Source organism: Neophocaena asiaeorientalis, unplaced genomic scaffold, assembly GCF_003031525.2.
Source record: "Neophocaena asiaeorientalis asiaeorientalis breed wild unplaced genomic scaffold, Neophocaena_asiaeorientalis_V1.1 scaffold160, whole genome shotgun sequence".
Lineage (NCBI taxonomy): Eukaryota > Metazoa > Chordata > Mammalia > Artiodactyla > Phocoenidae > Neophocaena > Neophocaena asiaeorientalis.
In genome coordinates, this window is record NW_020175675.1 from 3,799,709 (window position 1) to 3,824,459 (window position 24,751).

The 24,751-nt window shown below is 36.7% G+C and overlaps 1 protein-coding gene across 1 annotated transcript in view; it reads left to right on the forward strand.

The window, feature by feature from the left end:
• The first annotated feature begins 680 nt into the window (after nucleotides 1-680).
• Nucleotides 681-24,751, forward strand: part of LOC112390847 (contactin-associated protein-like 3) — a 184,079-nt gene continuing 160,008 nt past the window's right edge. Inside the window, exon 1 of the mRNA XM_024731938.1 lies at nucleotides 681-765. Within this exon, the coding sequence (XP_024587706.1) occupies nucleotides 681-765 (85 nt within the window). The remainder of the gene's footprint in view (nucleotides 766-24,751) is intronic.

Consider the following 24,751-nt stretch of genomic DNA (forward strand, 5'->3'; position numbering starts at 1 on the left):
CTTTATTGAGATGTATTTTGACACATAACACTGTATATATATATATATATATATATATATATAACTGTATATATTTCGAAATGATTACCATAATAAGGTTACTTTAGGTTTTTATTTTTAAATATGAATCATTAAATGAGTTGAGAAAACAAAAGCAGTCTTTTTTACAACAGTTCTCAGTACATGTAAATATTTTCTTCAAACCGGATTAGTTACTTGTCCTAACTTCTTTTCAGCCAAAAAAAAAAAAATACTTACATTTTTCCTAGCATCAGTGTTAATGTTCAAGCATCATCAGCGTGGTGAAGCTCGGTCTCAGACTGAAGTCCACTGAACTGCTCAGCTGTTCAGAGTGGGAAACCTGCAGGTGAAGGAGCTAGGACCACGGATTCGGATTCGGAGCAAGCGCAGGTTGAAGACCTTCACCGACTTGACTCGCACTTCCTCCCGCCACCGCCAGGAGCGCCCGGGACGCGTGGGGCTCGCAGCGCAGCGGGAGCGGGTGGGGGTGGGGGTGTGGCTGCAGGCTGGGGCTCCCGCCCCGCCGGCTGCGCGGGTTCGCCGAGCCGGGAGGAGGGAGCGCTGGCTACCCTGAGCGGGAGGGAGCTTGCAGACTCCGGCTCAGAGCAGCTGTCTGGACGCCGTGGGTTTTGGGGTGGGGAGCCCTGGCGACTGTGAACATGGACCCCGCCGCGGGAGCCTGTCTCAGGATGCTCTTTCTTTTGTCTGCCCAGCCCTGGAGTACATTAGCAGCAGGGAATACTTGTGAGTACAGCAAATCTTTTAAAACTTATACTGACAACTTAGAATTCGTGTTTTTTAAAAAATAATTGAATTTTACAAATGGAATCACTGGCCTGTTTCTGAAAATGAGGCATTTAAAAAACATCGCAAAGTCCCAACGCTTGGATAGGATGGTTTACAATGGTTTTTCCACTTGTCAAGTCTGTAATACACAAAGCCTGTTTTAACTCGTCTGGAGCTGAATTTCGTCTGTGTGCTGTTGTTTTGAATATTCATTGAGAAAACTCAAGTTCTAGTAAAACCTAAAATTAACATGAGAATATTGAGGCAGAGAGAGACCAGAGCGAGAATTGCAGGAGATGAGGAGAGAAGAGCGTGCCAATGTGTCATTTATTTCTTTTTACTATGAATTCATTTTGCAGGATTTATGTCAGAAAAGAAATCGCTGGCCGACCTGGCCGTGTCCTGCATTAGCGTAGATGTTTGCAGTTGGCGCCCTGCGGATCGGGTACCAAGAACTCGGGCGCTGCAGCAGCGGGCAGGCTCCGCAGCAGAGCCCAGGCGGCAAACCTGGATAGTCCCCAGGATTACGAGAAGGATAGACCCCTCAGAAGCAGAAGGCTTTTGCTTAAAGGAAAAACGTAACCTGCCATTCAGGTTCATTTGCAAGTGCACATGCTTGTATATTGTGATGTGCTGTGTTTCTGATTTTGTTGGTTCAGTGAAGATGTATTAACCTCTCAGTTCTGGACTGGAAATGTGAGTCTGATCTAAAGATGCTAGCCAGATTGATTCAGCGGACCTCAAGGCATTTTAATCTGGAAATCAGAAAAAGTTTTCGAAGTGTTATTCAGATTGAAATCTCCATCATAGGGCTTGAGGGATTTTCCTTGAGGGATTTTAAGAAAGTCCCCTTAGTCCTACATCCACATCCCATCCCCCTCAAGAATTTTTTAAAAATCAGGTTGTAGGGAGTAAGGCAAGCTATTATGCATTTCAAGAAAGTGCTAGTAGGCATGTTAGAAACCGAACTTGTTGCTGGGTGTCCAGTTTTATCTGGGGGTGGGGTGGGCTGGGGAACTCTGCCCTTACCAGGAAGTTTGTGCTAAAGTGAAAAGCATCTTGCACAAATAGTTACCCTTCCAGCATTCATCCATATATGCCCCGAGGCTGTGATAAGTTTGTGTTGTCATCATGTAGTATCAGCTCATTTAATGCCATATTATATGAGTCACTCCTGAAAATGAGCCTTAGTCTCCTTTAAGAAAATACTGCCCTGTGTTTCAGAATTTTAATTTAGCTTTGGGCACAATTTCCATGAATTAACTAATATAGGGGCGTTTACATGAAATCCTTAGGTCCTGCAGTAAAGCATTTATCACTTTGCTAAGAAATTAAAAATGACTAGTACTAAATGATTTGCTAGTATAAAAGAATTGTAGAATAATTTAACATAGTACACTGAGGTGCAATTAAAAAGTCACCAGAGGTCACTCTTACTTAAAGGAAATATGGCTTCAAAAATCCTTCCCTTAGAAGAAGAGCGCTGTGCTGCCTTTCTTGTCTCCTTAGTTGTGATTACAGGATATTGCAAGATCAGTTATTTTGATATTTCTTTATTTTCTGTTTGTATCATATTCCCTGAAATCCACAGAGGTATCATGTTCTTCAAACTGAGCATCTTTTTTAAGAGTCACATGCTCTGAGGTGCTCGGTGTCTGAATATCCAGGCAGATATCCTTTTCTGAATTGGATATAGCTCTAAGCTCAGTTCGTCTGGGTCTCTGGCTGACTCTTCAAATGTCAATGCTAGTTTTCACTTTTCAGCCTCTGTTTTATTTAGATGTGTTTAGTACTCACTGAAAGTTCAGTAAGCTAAAAGTACCTATGTAAATTTGCATGGCTAAGAACATTTTAGATACTACAGTTAGAATCCTTGATCACCACAAAGATGGCTATTATAGTTGTTCAAGTGTCAAGTATATATTTAAATGTCTTTGCAGACTTAAAGCTTCATAGAGGCCACACAAACTGTGTTTGATAATTGATGGCTAATATCATTTGACAGTATCCTTTGTAGCAGTAGAAGTAATGGTGAATGAATCTTATTATAGTCTAGATTAGCTAATTTGACCAATTGGGTTTTTCCTTAACTCTCGAATATTTGGGAGGTGTTTGTTTGTATGTGTAGATGTATATATAAGCAAGGTATTTCAAACCCGTATTTGAAATTTGTTACTACATAAATCAAGGTAGAGGGTTCTTTTAGTCCTGTCCCATCATTTGAGAAATTCTAAAGAGGAGTTTGCCAGCAGGATGGGATTTAGGCTACCAACAAGAAATCACGAACATCAGCATTTGCTCAAGTCTTTTGATTGCTAACCTTTTATTCCTAAGAAGTGTTTTAAGAACTCAAGTAATCTTTTCAGACAAGACTTTAAAACTAACAAAAATGAAATATTCTTAAGCCCTGATAAAATAATGAGAACTGTATGTAAATTTTTAAAAAGGTAAAGATCTTCTCCCCAAAAGGATACAGTGACATTTTCCCTCTATTTACAACTGGTTCTCAGTAGTAAATTAGTCAGACGGGGGTGTCAACCTGGGTGAGGTTCTGGCATAAGACATACTCTCATACAGAACTTGGTTGAAACATTTGACATCTCAGAAATTATCCATGTTTTGACATGAATCTTTATAATTAATGGGAAATTTTAAGTCAGGAGGAGTCTACACAGGGTGAGAGTAATGTTTCTAAATAGCCAAAAACATGTTGTTATTTTTTTTCTCTTATTTTCTGTCTTTTTGAAGATAAAACAAGTTGAATGGACAGCATCCTCTAAAATATGGCCTAGGACCTGATATTTAAAAATTGTGCATCTCTACTTGGTCTGCCTTCTAGAACTCTTTGTATTTAGTCAAGATGAAAGTGTTATTCTAATGGAGTTATCCTCTTAAATGGAACGCAAGAGGAAAGTTAGAATACAGATTCCAAGTTAGAGTCCTGCTTTCCAGAAGTTGTTGTGCAGACAGTGGTTGGTTTGCTCACTTCCTACCATGAGCCACAAGTGGAAGAGGGCAATAGCTCTATGTTTTAGGATTATCCCTGTGAATCTACTATTTATGAACTTTCAGATCTTTTGGGGGGGAGGAAGAAGAGATATAATCTGAATAAGAAAATGTCAATATTTTGATTGCATATTTAGTGTTGTAAATCTGTCTCCTGGATCGCATGTCACTTTGAGGAGTAATGTTCACTCTTTCCTGATTAAGGAACAACACAACTGGAATTTACAGCTGAATTATTTTCCCCATATAAGTAAAGTACAAGCTATAGCTAGTAGCTGCTGTCCTCCCTCCCTAACTCTACTCCCCAGTGAATAGAAAAAGGACTGAAATCTCTGAAAAGAACTGAAGCCAGTGTTAGACATTTCAGCCGCTGTTGATGGTGATTATTTGATGTAAATGATGACATTTGTAGACCCAGGGGTTCAATTTAGTGAGTGTTATACACTCATCCGCACCCTGTTAAATCTCAGTACTTGTAATTTTCTCTAGAAGTCTCCTTTTGTTTCCTTCCCCTGTCAAAAGTGCCCTTCTTGTTGTGAGAATAAAAGATGTATTTCTGGCCCACTACAGGTGGGGCACACAGCTTGAATCACTGTTCTAGGAGCGGTAATCAGGATTTGTTTTTATCCAACAAGGCCTCTTCCCTGTTACATCCTGCATATATATGAGAGGTCTCTGCCCTTGGTTGGGGGAGCAGATCAAGCCCATTTTGTTGGCCAACATGAGAGACAAACATGTGATCTTCATGTAATACCTAGTGCTTGATCTAGGCAAATATATTAGCACCTCAATTTGAAGATTCGTATCAGATTTGAATCCTTTCTTCACTGGAGCAATGGCTCCTTATGTGCTGAAATGTTACTGTATCATCTTTAATGAAAGTTTATTAATATGATCCTCTAATAGATATTATCACACAATATTATTCTTTTAAAATAAAAATAACATATATAGTATAATAGTGAGACACTTGCTGTATAAATTATCCTAACCCAATAACATGATGAACCTTAAGAATTTGGTATAAAAATATATGCATTGCAGAATGGAGGAACTGAACATAATGCTACAACTGCTAAGAAGTATACAATCGTGAGAATTGATTTAAGTGAATGTCTAATAGTGTGTTTATCATATGTCTCTTCTCAAGGATATTGTTTGTCAGAACTCCTGTCATTTCAATGGGCAGAGATTCTTTGTAATTATTTGCTAAGTGTCATCAACATATTCTGTTGCTATGTGAGCACAGTCAATCTCAAGTAATGCCACGTGTGCTAAGACAATACAGTCCATAAAGAAGTTTTCACCTTGGGTAATATGGACTAAAATCCTGCTACTGTTTTAATTGGTGCAGGCTTCTTTTTGCCTCAATAGTGTGCTTAGTGGTTATCTAGAGTGAGTCGAATCCTCCAAGTTAATCAGGATTATCCCTGTGAATCTACTGTTTCTTTATGAATTTTCAGATCTTTGGGGAGGAAGAAGAGATATAATCTGAATAAGAAAATGTCAGTATTTTGGTTGATATTTAGATTGAATTATTTATGTCTGCCTACTTCTGAAAGGCATTAGACCATATGTAATATGTTCCTTGGTTTAGGGAGGGAGCCTATCAGAGGTGGAGCAGGTGAATGGGGAATCCATTCGTGATTCAGTGAAACATGTTGGGGAAAATGAGCATAGAATATAGAGAGAGGTATTTAGTAAGCACTGGAGCTTGGACTTTTTGGAAAGAGTCTTCAACAAACTGGTAAACGGACTGTGTTTTTAAAAAACATCATATTTGAATAAACTTCCCGGAAACACTGAGGTCAGAATATTTTTGAAAACTTAGGGAAAACAACATTTTTTTCTCCAAAAAAACTTACAAAGTCCATGTGACTATCAACACAGAGTGACAGGCAAGGCTAGAGCTGTGAGGGTCCTGAAGCTTATGCAACTGGGGGAGACTCTTTAAGCAAACAAACAAACAAAATGACCCTAAAGACACATTATCAGTGACCCTCCCACGCCTGAAAGCCTGTTCTGGGGAGGAGACTGGAGCTCAAGAATGTCTGCTCCTTTGAGTTGATCTGGAAAAAAAACCCCAAATCATTCAAAAGTACTAAATAAAGGACATATTCACTAACAAAAATCTCAATTAACTGAGCAAATTTGAATTTGAATTTTTCCCTTTAAATCAAAATCAGAATTTGAATATACAAGTATACTTATAAAAGTATAAAAGAGTTCAAACAATTTGGAATGAATAAATCCAGGGTTTACCTGCAATTCTAATTCTAATCCTGAAAAACAAATGTGAAATTAACCTCTGGATCTTCTCCCCACTTTTCAGAGCCTTTAAAGGCTTGGCTTCAACATACAAAGTTCTTCAGAGCAACTTCTAAAGTGTTCGCACTCCATCTGCCTACCTGGGGCCCGCTGCGGTGCTGATTGCTATAGGCTCTGTTGTATCGTATTGATTAACTTTTAAAACTGAATTATTTATGTCTACCTATTTCTGAGAGGCAGTAAACCATATGTAATATGTTCCTTCAAGATATCATACTTGTTTTTTCCAGTTTGAGTTCTATGGCATAAGGTTAAAATCTTTGTGCTAATTAAAGTTATACGCAACTTGTAAATACTGTGAAAACTAACACAACATGGTAAATCAACCATACTCCAATGTAAAATAAAAAGTTAAAAAAGAGAGGGTATGATAGAGTGACCTTTTGACATTATGCAGGAACATTGTTTAATAGGCCCACGATTGTTTAATTACCTAGAAGAATGCACCCATGTCTGATTTGGTCATTTACTATTTGATTGGAGTTTAGACGCTGAAATTGATGATTTCTTTTTTTTTTTTTTTCTGGGACATATGGTAACTACAAAGTTTTTATTGCCCTGTAGGACATTGATCAGTTTTTATGTAACCTAGCAAATCTCATTCTAACGTTCTTCCATAAATGCCTGTAAATTCCTAGTTTCTCAAAATGCGCTTTTACTGGATTAGTCATTAACGAGTTTATGATTCTCTGACAGGCATTTGTTCTATATTTGTACGTGTTGTGTTTTTAACTTTCTGAAAATAATGCTCTGACATAGAGATTGCACATGTCTGGTAGGTGTGTACATAACCTTGTGTGATAATACATGTGCTTAGTTTGAGTGTTGCTTTACAATAAATTTCCTTTCTGGTTCATTAGAAACTTTACTTTTCAATAATAATATAGGGAGTCTGGCTAGCAATAAAAATATTCTCCTTAGTTTCCTGGTAGTGGGTATTTTCAATGTGCTGATTTGAAATAGTATTGAAACATAAAGTACTTGAAATTTTGAGTAGTTTAAAGTTAGAAACTATATAATTTATTTTAAATATATGCCCATTTAGTGGACCAGTTTAAAAAAAAACCTCCCTCCAAGGCTGTTAATCACAAATGAAAAAATGATATATTTTATCTAGGCTATGGCTTTTATTAAGTTTTTACTCGGTAGTACATTAGGAAAAGATACTCATGGAGGATGTGCTAGTTATAGCTAACTCATGGAGAGAAACTTTAAAAAAGTTGGTTTTTTAAACTGGCAAATATGATACTTTTGGATGTGTCACTTTAGGGATATGGTAAATGGTGTATCAGATATTTAAATTTATGTGTTCCTAAGTTGTATCACCCGTGGTTCCATCTCTGGCCTTAGTGGCTGTCACCTGTGGAGAAGGAATTTTTATGCCACGTGTTCACTGGACCACTGTGGGAGGAAGGCGCTGGTGAACCTTGTTTGGAATCAGTGACAGTTTCGATAACCTCAGAAGCCACTTAACACTGTGGCATAGACCTAGGGTCCCCACATTCTCGTTTCAGTAGCATCTCATTACTTGGGGTGTCCAAGACCCAACAGAGGGTTTCTCTGGAGCTTAGGAGCAAGCACGGACATTGCTGCTTGGGTGAATGCAGGAGTGACCTGCTGCCTTGAGACATAAGACCAGGTGCCACCTGCAGTTCTTAAGGTTGTAATTAGTTTTTATTTTAACGTTTATAAATCCTCAGGCAACCAAAGAGCTTGATAAAGTTAAGCTAAATACACTCTTTCTTGGAGTGGTGAATTGGTGGGAGAAGTGGCAGAATGAACCCTGTGTGTGTACGTATGTTTGTGTGTCTCAAGGGAGGCTGGTTGGGTAGAGAGACCTGCTGAAGGAATTAAAAACCACTGTCAATAGTTGTAAGAGAGGCACAGATTGGATGAGGTGACAATCCAGTTATGTGGGATTGAGCTATTTCTTACTTGTTACCATGCAGAACAGATGTTCTCCACTTTGGATTTCTGAGCAATCAGGAAATACAAAGACATCTGCCCTGATCCAGTTGAAGCTATTACCTTCACGTGTCGGAGGTGTTTTGTGTTCTAGGATATTGGTATGCAGCCACCTTTAGAACCAGCAGCACTTAACCTGCCTCTGAGGCCTTCCCAGGTCCTGGTTCCTGTTAATATAGTTCTAAGGAATGGCTGGTAGGATTTTGATTTAAAGGTGAATAGATATAATAAAGGGAATCTGATAAGCATTAGAAAATAATTCAGTAGTTTGATTCAGGTCAAAGAAAGTAATTTTAATATAAACTATTATGGAAGAAAATATTTTAAGAACTGTTAACTATTTTAATGTCTCAGATTTGGCTGATGTAAGAAAGATAATATGTTTCTATAGACATCTGTTCAAATATTTGGAGATTATCAAAATTAAGGATTTGTCATATAGCTTTACATTTGCTGTGTCTTTGATGATTAGAAACTTGAGAATAAGGACATTGCTATACACTAAAAGTATAATAATACAACATAAAAAGAAAAAAATAGCTGTGTAATGTCATCAAGCTGGCTAGCTCCTGTGTGTCTGTGATTCTTAGGCTTCTCTGCAACGTTGTGTTAATTCATGGAAGTTTTGTTTTTTTAATTAATTAATTTATTTATTTATTTTTGGTCTTCATTGTGGCACTGAGGCTACAGGCTTTCTCTAGTTGCGGCCAGCGGGGGTTACTCTTTGTTGTGGTGCGCGGGCTTCTCACTGAGGTGCCTTCTCTTGTTCCGGCGCACGGGCTCTAGGCGCAAGGGCTTCAGTAGTTGTGGTGCATGGGCTTAGTTGCTCCACGGCATGTGGGATCTTCCGGGACCAGAGATCCAACCCGTGTTCCCTGCATTGGCAGGCGGACTCTTAACCACTACTCCACCAGGGAAGTCCCGATTCATGGAAGTTCTGATAAGAAAACCTGTGAGCCTTGACATTTCAGAGGACGTCCTTTTCTATGGTGTGAACCATGCCGTCATTGCGAGGGGTTAAAAAAATTGGGAGACTGAAAGAGGATATGTTGAATAGAGTTTAGTTAAGGTATGTATAAGAGAGTTTAAGGGAGCAAACGCCAAATTACTCTTTGCTTTCTTAAAGTGACAAGGAACATTTCTGAAAAATACTTCTCCTGGCATAGAACACAGTAGAATTGACAGATCTCAGAGTCAATTACCTATTAGAGGTAAGTCAAATGATCTATTTTGAGCTATGGTACAAGGTTAACAAACATAATATTGATTTTCCAGATTATGAGAATAAATTTTGGATCATAATTATTTACTATTCTTTTGTCATGATGAACTACTGATCTATTTTAAGAAACCTGAAAACCTGATCTTTGGGAGATTTGCATCGCTGATTTCACTTGTTCTTCTTCTAAGTGATAGGATTCATTTGTTGGAAGATAGGCTGCATGTTTGCCTAGGAAAAGTTCCTTTTCCTCATGAATATTGCTGCAAGGTGAAACAGGAGTGGGAAGATACATCCTGCAGGCTATTGCGCATTTGAGCATGAAAAGGACATATGTTGTATCTTTTTTTTTTGGGGGGGGGGCGGTACGTGGGCCTCTCACCGCTGTGGCCTCTCCCATTGCGGAGCACAGGCTCCAGACGCGCAGGCTCAGCGGCATGGCTCACGGACCCAGCTGCCCCGCGGCATGTGGGATCTTCCCGGACCGGGGCACGAACCCGCGTGCCCTGCATCGGCAGGCGGACTCTCAACCACTGCGCCACCAGGGAAGCCCCATATGTTGTATCTTAATCACGATCCCAACGCGATCTCATCCCAGGGATGAGACTGGGTTACCCACCCTCCCAAGGCCTCCCTCCCAACCCCCAGCATCAACATGCCCAGAGCCTCCATGAGCATCTTCCTCCATTTTCTTAGATGGAGGTGATGCCGAATGACTTTCTGGGTTGACTTAACGTGGATTTGGCCAGCCAAAGAGGTGTTCTTCCTCCTTCACTACTTCCTGTGGGATCCATCCCCCTGAGGTCTTCCACTGTTATTCCATTTCCCAGGTGTAAGAGGGACTGAAGTGGGAGGATGGCAGTGAGAATGAAAAAGTGACACTGCACACAAAGAACACTTTCAGGACTTAATGGCTGTTTGATTATATGTGGAGTAATAAGAAATGGGAGTGTGAAGGACTGGGGTATTGGCAAGTGACTTAAACAAAACTGGTAATTGTTGGTTCACATCATTTCATTTCAGGCAAGGTTAGATCCAGATGAGCCTGTGCCATCAGGATCAGCCTCTCTTCATCTTTCAGCTCTGTCTTCCCAGTGTGAGCTTGATGCTCAGGCAGGAATCTGCTTGGTAGCTCCATGTCCAAGGTCAACCTTCCTAGTCGCAGTGATAGAGAGAATGCTTTCCTCTATTTGGACTTTGGTCCTTATTACCCTGAAGCACTAAGCATGTATTTGTTTATTCCCTCAACTCAAGTCCAAGAAAGCAGAGACTTCCTCTTTCTTTTTTGTTGTTATTCCTACTTCCTAATCCCCAGAGCACAGGGATGGTCCTGGAAGACAGTGGGTTCTCAATACATATTTGTTGGATAAGTAAAAAGGTGAATGATTCTCTTTCCCAAAACATCCAGCAAGATCCCCAGATCTGACTTTCACTGTTTTGTCTGTGTTGTGACTGCTCTTATCCAGCTACTGTGACAGGAAAGGGTGGCCCTTGTGATCAGTGGTGGAGCCAGGAAGTGATGGCAACTTGTTCCTTGACCAGATGCTTTGACCGCATCACTTTGACAAGAAAGCAAAATGCACAATCCATTTAGGTAATTAGTTTAACATCTATTATGAAAAGCACTAGCTTTCAGGCTCCTATTGGCTTCATAGAACAGATGCTTGGTTACATATCTCCCTCCTTGATCAGATTTTAAACTTCCTGAAAACAGAATCACGCTTCTTTGTTCCTACAGTGCTTTGCTGATGGTACTCAGTAAGTACCAAATAAATGGAGAAATTAATATATTTTAAATATGCTACCTTGAAAGTATATAGAATATCTGCAGAATCCCTCTGTGTATTTTATAATCATTTTTTAGGTGGCCTAATAAAAATGAATTTTTATGTGACTATCCCTGAGCCCTCTACTAGCCAACTGATTTGTTCACGGAAGGATCCATTGGCTGATTTTGAGTGTTTTGTTTTCTTCCAGTAGGAAAATGCCTGACATAATTTCTGACCCAAGGCTTTGATAAAAAGCATGGTGCCTGTTCTAAGAGTTGCTGGGAAGCCCTGAGGGAGAGCTTGAAAAGGCCAGGTGTCAGGGGAACTACCAAAGACCAATAAGCAGCAAAGAGGAGGCCTTCTGGCAGGTATTATTAGGCAAGATGACTGTATCTAGGGAGATCTTGATCAAGTCTGATCTTAGCAAGCCTCCATATTCAGGAGGAGCCTGAAACAGAGGTGCCTGGGGGCAGTGTATAATTGGCATTCTCCCCAAGCCTGGTTCATAGCGTCTACCTGATACTTGAAGCAGCATCTAATCCAGGTGGGAAAGGCTCACTGCACATCAGGGCAGAGGGCTTGCAGGTGCACAGGTGGCCACTGCACTTCAGTATAGGTGTCCAGTTGTCTCCTTGACACCGATGAGGCTAAATTCATTTGGGTCACAGCTGCCTCTGGGAGTGAGAACCATGGACTCTGCGTCCAGTAACCTGCAACATCAAGTGGAAGCTCCCATTGTGCTTGCAGACTTGACCCCCTGGTCTAGGGTGAGGGATTTCTGAGTCTGTTTATGGCTGGCCATTATTGTCAACAAAACCTGTTATTATCTTTGAGAAGTCTTATGACCAGCTAGCTCAAAGGCATGACAAAATGCACATGCTATCACTTTAAGACTATCTCTGTTTTCAAACAAAGATTGTATTTTCAGAATTACATAGAAGGGCACAGTGGAGGTATATAAATGAAGATGATTCCAGCAGCACTCCTTCAAACAGCATAAAACTATAAAATTCAACAAGATGTACTAACATAATGAGTCACACTTTCAGATAGGCAGTGGAGTGGAGTGGTTATGAAAGGAATGTTTGGATTAGGTTTCTGCTTCCACTGATTAATGCCAGCTGTGTGACCCTGGGTAATTTGCTTATCCTTTCTGTGTCTCAGTTTCCTTGTCTCCAAAAATATAAGTAATAATTATACCCCATCTCATAGACCTGTTATGAAGATTAAATTAATTAATATATATAGATAATGCCTGGAACATAGTAAGTCCTCAGTGAATTTTAGCCATTACTATTGCTCCTGTTAATCTCAAGTGTAAAATCAGAAATGTGACTTTGGTCCATGACTTTGGGTAGAATAATCAGATAAGCAATTTTAGGGAAAGGCTTTTATACTGGGTATTTCCATTATTCAAAGTATTATCACTAATACTGCAAGATTAAGACAATATTACAAAAGAAGAATATTTAAAAATAAGTTTATGTCATAGAATTAGAAACTCTAACAGTACATTGATATGTTTCAGCTTTCTGTAGTATTATATCTCTCTAAACAATAAAGCTTTTCAGATTAAGCTATTTGGATTAAATTGTCACTAGCAACTTTAACTTCTTTCAGTTTCGTATATATATATATATATATAATTTTTAACATCTTTATTGGAGTATAATTGCTTAACAATGGTGTGTTAGCTTCTGCTTTATAACAAAGTGAATCAGTTATACATATACATATGTTTCCATATCTCTTCCCTCTTGTGTCACCCTCCCTCCCACCCTCCCTATCCCACCCCTCTAGGTGGTCACAAAAATATGAAGGAAACGATAGCAAAGATCAATAAAACTAAAAGCTGGTTCTTTGAGAAGATAAACAAAATTGATAAACCATTAGCCAGACATATATTTTTCCATTAGCTGTAAAGGACTCCCTAGATCAAGACAATATGCCTCTGAAACATATACTGCTTGTTATCCGGCTGTTTTTTATGAAGTCTTCTAAGACATATAGTATCTGACCATCAATATGGATTGTTTGACATTTATGATAGTGAAATGAGTGTTAGTGTCCAAGTCAAACATATTTTGTATGCTTTGGAATGTCATCTCACTTAGAATGGGTATGAAAACTTTGGTGTGGATCCTTGGGAAGAGAGCATTACTGTTTGATTCTGAAAGGTTAGGTTTAGCCCCATCTCTTGAATTTTCTCATGTCCCCTTTTCTGCAGTTATCCCATTACTGACTTATTCAAACCCTCTAAATCTCTGGCATTTACTATTTTTAAAAAAATTTTATTTATTTATTTATTTTTGGCCGTGTTGGGTCTTCGTTTCTGTGCGAGGGCTTTCTCTAGTCGCGGCGAGCGGGGGCCTCTCTTCATCGTGGTGCACGGGCCTCTCACTATCGCGGCCTTCTTGTTGGGGAGCACAGGCTCCAGACACGCAGGCTCAGTAGTTGTGGCTCACGGGCCTAGTTGCCCTGCGGCATGTGGGATCTTCCCAGACCAGGGCTCGAACCCGTGTCCCCTGCACTGGCAGGCAGATTCTCAACCACTGCGCCACCAGGAAAGCCCTGGCATTTACTATTGTTGTCTTCATGATTTTCCTGTCTCTACCTCACCTCCTTCTGATCCATTTGCTATCCTGCTGCCAGAATAATCTTTCTAAAGACCACTTACCTGATGATCTTGCTTTTCTGGGTAGAGATTTTCGAATCTTCCCTCACATCACACACACACACACACACACACACACACACACACACACACACACACACTTATTCCTTGAAAGGTCCCTTCCCTTCACTTATTGTTCCTAGTCTCTCCTTTAACTGACCCTAAACTACAACCACCACCTAGCTACAGTGGCATTCTTCCATCAGGACTTTCACTTACCCCTCCCTCTACTTCTGGCACTTTCTTTCCACATCTTGTCTTCCTGTTGAATACAGTCATCTAGGCTCTTACAGATCCATTTCCAGGAAACATATGCTCACAATAAAAATAAAAACATAAAATGCAAGAGGAAGAATCATCAGAAATAATAAACTACAGAATTAGACCAAAATAACTGTATATATTGAAATAGATTTAGGATATAAAATTTGTTTTATATGTATAAAGAAATAAAAGATTAGAAGAATGAAAGAATAAGAGACTATCAAAATGATCAAGTAGAATTGAAAAAGTAATATTGAGAAATGAAAAATGTAATCACTGAAATAAAGAATTTATTGAATGCTGAAACAGCAGATTAGACACAGGTAAAGAGAGACTCAACAAATTAGAAGACACATTTGAAATAAATAACCAGCATGCACCACAGAGTGATGAAGAGATGGAAAATATGAAAGCCAGGTTAGGGGACAGGGTACAGTGATTGATTTTTGTATCTGATCTGAGTTCTAGAAGGAAGAGCATGTGGGAAAAAGAAATACTAAAGAGATAATCTATGGGAATTGCCCAGAATTGAAGAGAGTCACCAATGTTTAGATTCAGGAAACCTCTCAAATCCCTAGTAATACAAAGGAAAATAAATTCCCACCCAAAACAACACTTTATATTGGAACTGTAGAACACCAGAATCAAGAGATGTTAAAAGCAGATAAAAGATAAGTATAACAAATAAACAAACAAAATCAGAGACAAGAACTGTTAAAGTTCTGAGAGGGAATAATTACCAACCAAGGATTGTAGACTCTGACTTTCTCTTTCTTTCTCTTTCAAGAATGAAGGTAAGATAAAGCCATTTACAGAAATATAAAATCAAAGAGCATTTAAGATGAATTAACCTTCACTAAAGAAGTGTTAATGGATATACTTAGCAAGAAAGAAAATTATTACAGAGGGCAGTTATGAGTACTTATAATCTAGTAGCTAGAAACAAATGGCAGGTCCTCAGGTATAATCACATATTTGAACAGTAATAAAGCTGTTTGTACAGCAACATCTTTATGAAGTTGATGGAATTAAAAGGAAGAAGACAAGATAAATCTAAGTGACCAATTGAAAATATAGTTGGAAAAGGCTTACCAGACTTAAAGCATTCTAAAGTCCCTGCATTATTTTGTTTAATTTTAGGCTTTGTTAAATTGTTAAGCAGAATGTAGTGTAAAATTTTAAGGATGACCACTAAAAGAAGAGTAATAGGACATATACATTTCAAACCAGTTGGAAAAATGGAATAGGATGGGGGTAGATTTCAGTCTGTTCAACAGAAAGCAAGAAGAGAGGGGAGGAGAAAATAACTGAGAAAAATAGACAAATAAGCATAAAATAGAATAAAATGAAGTGATAAGGATATAGAAGTTTGAATAAATTATTTCCAACTTTGATTTTAAGGGTATATATATATAACAGTTAGAAAATATTATTCAGGCTTTTCAATTACATGTGGAATATTTACATTTTTACTTAACCATAAAAGCAGTTTCAATAAATTTAAAGGAATTAGTAACATAAAAAATAAAATTTCTTAAAACTGAAAAGCAATAATGTATCTCAATTATAAAAGCTCATATTGTGCTGAGTTAGATGAATGGAAAACAATAATTAAAAAAAAAAAAAACCTAGAAACATGGTCACATTTTAAACCACCAAAAATAATGATATAAACTGATTTGCTATAATGGAATGAGAGCTAGTTTGACTTCAGCAGAGCTGTAATACCAGCAGCAAAAAGAAATATAAAAATAATATAAGTTCTGAAGGAAAATGACTTTTTTTATTAGAAACTATTATTTAAACCATCGTAAAACATGACTGGAGAGGATGAAGAGGGGGACTAAAATCTTGCTAATATTCTTTGAGAAATAGGTAAAATTTAACCATAGACATTGTTTAAAAATTGAGATAAAGTATTGCATTATAAATAGAAGGATGATCAGTAGAAAATAAATTAAATGTGATATTTTGTGTACTTTTTGAAATCATGAAACTGATTTTCCTCCTCAGAAAAAGTCCTATTTTCTCTTTAATGTTTTATTATGATTGCATGTTTTTTCATTCATTGTTCTTTCATCTGATAGTGAGAATATTCTTGGTTAAACAAAGAAAGTTTGTACTTTAGAATAGGCGTATGAGGCTATTTAAGCATGTGGATTTTTTTTACCCAATATATATTTTTTTATAGACTACTGTTGGCTTGCGGAAGCAGGCTTGTGAAAACTGTTAAGGATGATGAGTAGCACCACTGGGTGGATTTGGGTGACACAATGTGATTCATGCCCTTAGCATCTTACTATTATATGTAGAAATTTTCACCAATTATTGTTGCTGATAAATAACTCAAACATTTTCCTGTAAGTGATTAAAATATTTGTCTATTTCTCAGATTTTTAAATAGAATGAAATTGGATCATATCATGCATTTTCTTTAAAAATCTGGAGTTCCCTTTAGGTTAACAGATTTGTATCTTTTATAAACTAATTTTAAGTTCTATAATCTTACATAATGCTTATATTTAGTCTTATGTATAATATACATATAGTCAGGTATACGAAAGAAAAGGCCAACAAATCCTGTGAATTTTTAATTTCTACTTGCTGCAGAATTAAAATGTTTCACCTTCTATTTGACATGAGTGCTGTACACTAGCACAGTTTGGAAGTTTCATACAGAAGGAGAAAAAAACACCCTCTTCAGTTAAACTTTTAAAGAAATGTTTCGCTGTACCTTGTGAAAATAATACCAAATAGTTATTTTATCTTTTTTTTTTTTTGCAAATATGGACATTTTTTTAAACATCTTTATTGGAGTATAATTGCTTTACACTGGTGTATTAGCTTCTGCATCATAACAAAGTGAATCAGCATATGTATACATATATCCCCATATCCCCCATATCTCTTCCCTCTTGTGTCTCCCTTCCTCCCATCCTCCCTATCCTACTCCTCTAGGTGATCACAAAGCACTGAGCTGATCGCCCTGTGCTATAGGGCTGCTTCCCACTAGCTATCTGTTTTACATGTGGTAGTGTATATATGTCCATGCCACTCTCTCACATTGTCCCAGCTTACCCTTCCCCCTCCCCATATCGTCAAGTCCATTCTCTAGTAGGTCTGCATCTTTATTCCCGTCTTGCCCCTAGGTTCTTCATGACCATTCTTTTTTTTCCCCTTAGATTCCATATGAATGTGTTAGCATACGGTATTTGTTTTTCTTTTTCTGACTTACTTCACTCTGTATGACAGACTCAAGGTCCATCCACCTCACTACAAATAACTCAATTTCGTTTCTTTTTATGGCTGAGTAATATTCCATTGTGTATATGTGCCACATCTTCTTTATCCATTCATCCGATGATGGACACTTAGGTTGCTTCCATGTCCTGGCTATTGTAAATAGAGCTGCAATGAACATTGTGGTACATGACTCTTTTTGAATTATGGTTTTCTCAGGGTATATGCCCAGTAGTGGGATTGCTGGGTCACATGGTAGAACTGTTTGTAGTTTTTTAAGGAACCTCCATACTGTTCTCCATAGTGGCTGTATCAGTTTACATTCCCACCAACAGTGCAAGAGTGTTCCCTTTTCTCCACATCCTCTCCAGCATTTATTGTTTGTAGATTTTTTGATGATGGCCATTCTGACCGGTGTGAGATGATATCTCATTGTAGTTTTGCTTTGCATTTCTCTAATGATCAATGATGTTGAGCATTCTTTCATGTGTTTGTTGGCCATCTGTATATCTTCTTTGAAGAAATGTCTGTTTAGGTCTTCTGCCCATTTTTGGATTGGGTTGTTTGTTTTTTTGATATTGAGCTGCTTGTAAATTTTGGACATTAATCCTTTCTCAGTTGCTTCATTTTCAAATACTTTCTCCCATTCTGAAGGTTGTCTATTCGTCTTGCTTATGCTTTCCTTTGCTGTGCAAAAGATTTTAAGTTTCATTAGGTCCCACTTGTTTATTTTTGCTTAAATTTCCATTTCTCTAGGAGGTGGGTCAAAAAGGATCTTGCTGTGATTTATGTCATAGAATGTTCTGCCTATGTTTTCCTCTAAGAGTTTTATAGTGTCTGGCCTTACATTTAGGTCTTTAATCCATTTTGAGTTTATTTCTGTGTATGGTGTTAGGGAGTGTTCTAATTTACTTTTATTTCTTTTTCTTCTCTGATTGCTGTGGCTATAACTTCCAAATCTATGTTGAATAATAGTGGTGAGAGTGGGCACCCTTGTCTTGTTCCTGATCTAAGAGGGAATAGTTTCAGTTTTTCATCATTGAGGGAGATGTTGGCTGTGGGTTTGTCATATATGGCCTTTATTATGTTGAGGTAGGTTCCCTCTATGCCTACTTCTGGAGGGTTTTTTATTATAAATGGGTGTTAAATTTTGTTGAAAGATTTTTCTGCATCTATTGAGATGATCATATTGTTTTTATCCTTCAGTTTGTTAATATGGTGTATCAATTGTTTGATTTGCACATATTGAAGAATCCTTTCATTCCTGGGATAAATATGAACTTTTTAATGTGCTGTTGGATTCTGTTTGCTAGTATTTTGTTGAGGATTTTTGCATCTATGTTCATCAGTGATATTGGCCTGTAGTTTTCTTTCTTTGTGATATCTTTGTCTGGTTTTGGTGTCAGGATGATGGTGGCCTTGTAGAATGAGTTTGGGAGTGTTCCTCCCTCTGCTATCTTTTGGAAGAGTTTGAGAAGGATAGGTGTTAGCTCTTCTGTAAATGTTTGACAGAATTCGCCTGTGACACTATCTGTTCCTGGGCTTTTGTTTGTTGGAAGATTTTTAATCACAGTTTCAATTTCCCTGCTTGTGTTTTGTTTATTTATATTTTCTATTTCTTCCTAGTTCAGTCTTAGAAGGTGGTGCTTTTCTAAGAATTTGTCCATTTCTTCCAGGTTGTCCATTTTATTGGCATAGAGTTGCTTGCAGTAATCTCTCATGATTCTTTGTATTTCTGCAGTGTCAGTTGTTACTTCTCCTTTTTCACTTCTAATTCTATTGATTTGAGTCTTCTCCCTTTTTTTTCTGTTGAGTCTGGCTAATGGTTTATCAATTTTGCTTATCTTCTCAAAGAACCAGCTTTTAGTTTTATTGATCTTTGCTATTTCCTTCATTTCTTTTTCATTTATTTCTGATCTGATCTTTATGATTTCTTTCCTTCTGCTAACTTTGGGTTTTTTTTTTTGTTCTTCTTTCTGTAATTGCTTTAGGTGGAAGGTTAGGTTTTTTATTTGAGGTGTTTCTTGTTTCTTGAGGTAACATTGTATTGCTAAACTTCCCTCTAGGACTGCTTTTGCTGCATCCCATAGGTTTTGGGTGATTGTGTTTTCATTGTCATTTGTTTCTAGGTATTATTTGATTTCCTCTTTGATTTCTTTAGTGATCTCTTGGTTATTAAGTAGTGTATTGTTTAGCCTCCATGTGTTTGTATTTTTTACAGATTTTTTCCTGTAAGTAATATCTAGTCTCATAGTGTTGTGGTCGGAAAAGATACTTGATATGATTTCAATTTTCTCTAAATTTACCAAGGCTTGATTTGTGACCCAAGATATGATCTATCCTGAAGAATGTTCCATGAGCACTTGAGAATAAAGTGTATTGTGTTGTTTTTGGATGGAATGTCCTCTAACTATCAATTAAGTCCGTCTTGTTTAGTGTATCACTTAAAGCTTGTGTTTCCTTATTTATTTTCATTTTGGATGGTCTGTCCATTGGTGAAAGTGGGGTGTTAAAGTCCCCTACTGTGATTGTGTTACTGTTGATTTTCCCTTTTATGACTGTTAGCATTTGCCTTATGTATTGAGGTGCTCCTATGTTGCATGCATAAATATTTACAATTTTTATATCTTCTTCTTGGATTGATCCTTTGATCATTATGTAGTTTCCTTCTTTGTCTCTTGTAATAGTCTTTGTTTTCAAGTCCAGATAGTTATTTTATCTTTATATATGTGTCTAATGAGATACCTGAGAATGCACTGCTTTATTCAGCCATAATCTAATTTTTTATTTACTTGTTAAATGTGTGTGCATGCGCATGCGTGTGCATACACGCACACACACACACTTCCTAAAATGATTGGGTTTTCTACTCTTGTAACGGCAGTGGCCTGTATTTTGGATAAACATGAACAATTAAACATAATGATTGTTTTATGGAAACTTTTTGGGCAGAGACCCAAGTTTTCAGTGAGCTGTTGCTATTAATAATTAAATAATTTTTAGGTAAACATTACATTAAACAGCAATGCTATATTATAATTGTGTACCTCAGTGGATTAAACCTGAAAATATTTACCAGGACTTAATTGTATTAAAACTTTAGGTATCATTTGAATCCAAATTCCAAAATATAAAATTTTCTTTTTTCCCCTATATATTTTGTGTATATTCTTGGAACTCTGCAAAGAAATTACTGTCTTGTTTTTTTTCCCCTCCGGGAAAATGAGAAAAGCAGTATTTTATGGAGGGATCATTAACAGGTACTTGTGCTTTGAATGGATTGATTGTACTTGCTGCCTTCAGCTATGAACATCTTTTTGACAACTGTTCCCTGTTGAATCTCTTGGACAAAAGAAGGAAGAGAGAAAAGGAGGAAGACAAGGAAGAAGGAGAGGGTGAGAGGGGGAGAGATGGATGGACAAAAGGAAAGTATTTCCAAGTTGCAAGACAGCGTATGAATGGAGTTTTATCCATAGTCAGACAAGCTTTTTGAAACTTCCAGTTGATTATTTAAAGCACCAAATACACATTTCTTTGCAATGATGTGTATTTTGTTTTCTCATTCTACTACAAAGCAATGAATCTTTAGCTTTGGATTATGTTAGTTATTTTATTTTAAATTTTTTCCAATGAAAATGCCCAAATTACCAAACATAGTGTAAAAAATTCTTGTGTAACTCAAATCTTGTCCTAAAATTTCAACAATTGTTATAGTATTTATGGATCAAATATTATAGTATAGGTGTTATATTTTTGTTAAATTTTGTAAGTTTTTAAAGTCACATGGACTTTTAGAAGAAGCATTCCTGTAAATATAAAGGAACGTCTAACCCTTTCATGTTCACCACAGGTTTTTTAAAAATTTGTGCAGCGGTTTTTAATTCTTCTACAATCATATAATACAGAGAGAAATACATAATTTTGTCTTCAATTTTCAGTGGAGAAAATTGAAGGATAAAAAAATATCTCTAAAGTTTCAAAATAAATTTTTCACTCAAAAAATATTTATTAGGTCCTTGCTCCATGAAGCAACTTATATAGAACCAACATTTGTAGAAGGAAATTATGTGACTTGGCAATTACAGTATTTTGGTAATTCATGTGAACAATGTATGAACAGAAAAATATAAAATTGCACACTTTTTTATTGAATAAATTTGACTTATAACATTGCATATGTTTAAGGTATACAATATTGTTACTTTGATACATTTATATATTGTTAATGTGATTGCTGAAGTAATTTCACATTATATAATTATAATACACATGATCACGTTATATAATTATAGTACAGTATTACTGTCTATTTATTATACTGTTTGTTAGATCTTCATGGCTTATTTACCAATTCTTACAAGTTTGTACCCTTAAAGACCATCCCTCTTGTCCCTGTCCCCATCCCCTAGTAACCACCATCTTATTCTGTTTTTCACAGGTTTAACTTTTAGTTTTCACATGTAAGTGACATCATACGGTACTTGTCTTTCTCTATCTGACTTATTCTCTTAGCATAATGTTGTAGCAAATGGGAGGATCTCTTCCTTTCTCATGGCTGAATAACATTCCACAGTGTATGTATACCACATATTTTTTTACCCATTCGTCCACTGATGGTCTTTTGGGCTGTTTCCATATCTTGGCTATTGTGAGTAATGCTGTGATAAACATGGGAGTGCATATATCTTGTCAAAATCCTATTTTCATTTTCTTTGGATGTATACCCAGAAGTGGAATTCCTGGAGTATATGATAGATCTGCTTTTAATTTTTTGAGGAACTTCCATCTTGCTTTCTATAGTTGTTAGACTAATTTACATTCCCACCAATAGTGTGTAAGGGTTCCTTTTTCACCACATCCTCACCAGCATCTGTTGGTCCTTGTCTTCTTGATGATAGCCATTCTAACAGGTGTGAGGTAATGTTTCACTGTGATTTTGATTTGCAGTCCCCTGATGATTAGTGATGTTGAGCATCTTTTCATGTGTCTCTTGGCCATTTTGATGTCCTTTTCTGAGAAATGACTATTTACTCCTTCTTCCCATCTTTTAACCAGATTGTTTGTTTTTTGTTATTGAGTTGACTGAGTTCCTTATATATTTTGGATATTAATCACTTATTCGATAAATGGTTTGCAAAAATTTTCTCCCATTCTGTAGGGTGTCTTTTCATTTTGTTAATTAATTTATTCTTTTGATGTGCAGAAGCTCTTGAGTTTGATGTAGTCCCATGTTTTGATTATTTTCTTTTATTGTTTGTTATTTTGGCATCATGCCCACCAAATTATTGCTAAGACCAATATCAATAAACTTCTCCCCTAACATTTTCTTTTAGGATTTTTATGGCATCAGGTCTTATGTTTAAGTTTTTGACCCATTTTGAGTTAATTATTGTGAGTGGTGTGAGATAGGGATCTACTTTCATTGTTCTGCATGTTTCTCCAATTTTTCCAGCACCATTTATTGAAGACGCTGTCCTTTCTCCACCGGGTATTCTTGGCTTCCTTGTTGAATACTAGTTGACCGTATATGCCAGGGTTTAATTCTGGGCTCTCTATTCTGTTCCGTTGGTCAATATGTCTTTTTTTCCCCCAAGTACAATACTGTTTTTCTACTATGGCTTCGTGGTATAGCTTGAAATCCAGAAGTGTGGTATCTCTGGCTTTGCTCCTTTCTCTCAAGATTGCTTTGGCTGTTTGAGGTCTTTTGTGGTTCCACACACATTTTAGGATTGTTTCTTCTATTTCTGTGAAGAATGCCTTTGGTATTTTGGTGAGGACTATGTTCAATTTGTTGATGGCTTTAGAACTATTGATGTTTTAACAATATTAACTCTTTGGATGCTTGAACATTGGTTTGTGTCTTCAATTTCTTTGATTTTGTTTGTGTCTTTCCATTTGTTTGTGTCCTTGAGTTCTTTCAGCAGTTTTGCAGTTCTAATTGTACAGATCTTTCACTTCCTTGGTTAAATTTATTCCTAAGTATTTTATTGTTTTTGATGCTATTGTGAAAGGGATGGTTTTCTTTATTTCTTTCTCAGATGCTTTATTATTAGTGTAGAGGAATCAAATTGAGTTCTGTATGTTGACTTTGTATCCTGCCAATTTACTGAAATCGTTGGTTAATTTCAATAGTTTTTTGGCTGATTCTTTGGGATTTTCTATATGTTCAATCATAGCATCAGCAAATAATGACAGTTTTACTTCTTCATTTCTGATTTGGATATATTTTATTTCTTTGTCTTGCATAATTGCTCTAGCTAGGACTTCCAGTACTATATTGAATAAGAGTAGTGAGACTGGGCATCCTTGCCTTGTTCCTGGTCTCAGAAGAAACACTTTCCATTTCTCTGCATCAGGTATAATGTTACCCTTGTGTTTGTTATACAGGCCTTTATGTTGAAGTATGTTCCTTCTATACCCAGTCTGTTAAGGGTTTTTATTATGAAAGGATGTTGTTTTATGTCAAATGCTTTTTCTTTCTCTATTGAAAAAATCATTTGATTTTTATTTATTTTATTGATGTGATGTGTTGGATTTATTGATTTGCATATGTTGACCCATCCTTTCATCCTAGGAAAAAAATTCCGCTTGGTCATCGTATATATTTCTATTAATGTGTTCTTGAATTTGGTTTGCTAATATTTTGTTGAGAATTTTTGCACCTATGTTCATCAGGGATATTGGTCTATAGTTTTCTTTTCTTGTGGTATCCTTATCTGGCTTTGCTATCAAGGTAATGCTAGCCTCATAGAACAAGTTTGGAAGTGTTTTCTCCCCCTCAATATTTTGGAAGAGTTTGAGGAGGATTGGTATTACTTCTTTAAATGTTTGATAGAATTATGCAGGGGAGTTATCTGGTCCTGGAGTTTTCTGTGTTGGGAATTTTTAAATTACTGATACAGTGTCTTTACTCATTATTGGTCTGTTCCTACTTTCTATTTCTTCCTGATTCAGTCATGGTAGGTTTGTGTTTCTAGAAATGTATCCATTTAATTTAGGTTGTATTGGCATATAATTGTTCATAGTAGTGTCTTATGATTCTATGTATTTCTGTAGTATCAGTTGTAATGTCTTCTCTTTTCATTTCTAATTTTATTTATTTGACTCTTCTTTTTTCTCCTTAGTCTAGCTAAAGGTTTGTCAATGTTGTTTATCTTTTTGAAGAAACATTTTGTAGTTTCCTTGATCCTTTCTGTTGTTTTTCTGGTTTCTATTTCATTTATTTGCATTCTGATACTTACTATTTCCTTAGTTCTGCTAACTTTGGGCTTAATTTTTTCTTCTTTTTCTAGTTCCTTGAGGTATAAAGTTAAGTTATTTACTTGAGATTTTTCTAACATCTTAATGTGTTTATTACTATAAACTTTCCACTCAGATCTGCTTTTGCTGCATGCCATGATATTTGATGTGTTGTGTTTTCATTTTCATTTGTTCTGAGATATTTTTTATTTCCTTTTTGATTTCTTCTTTGACACAACG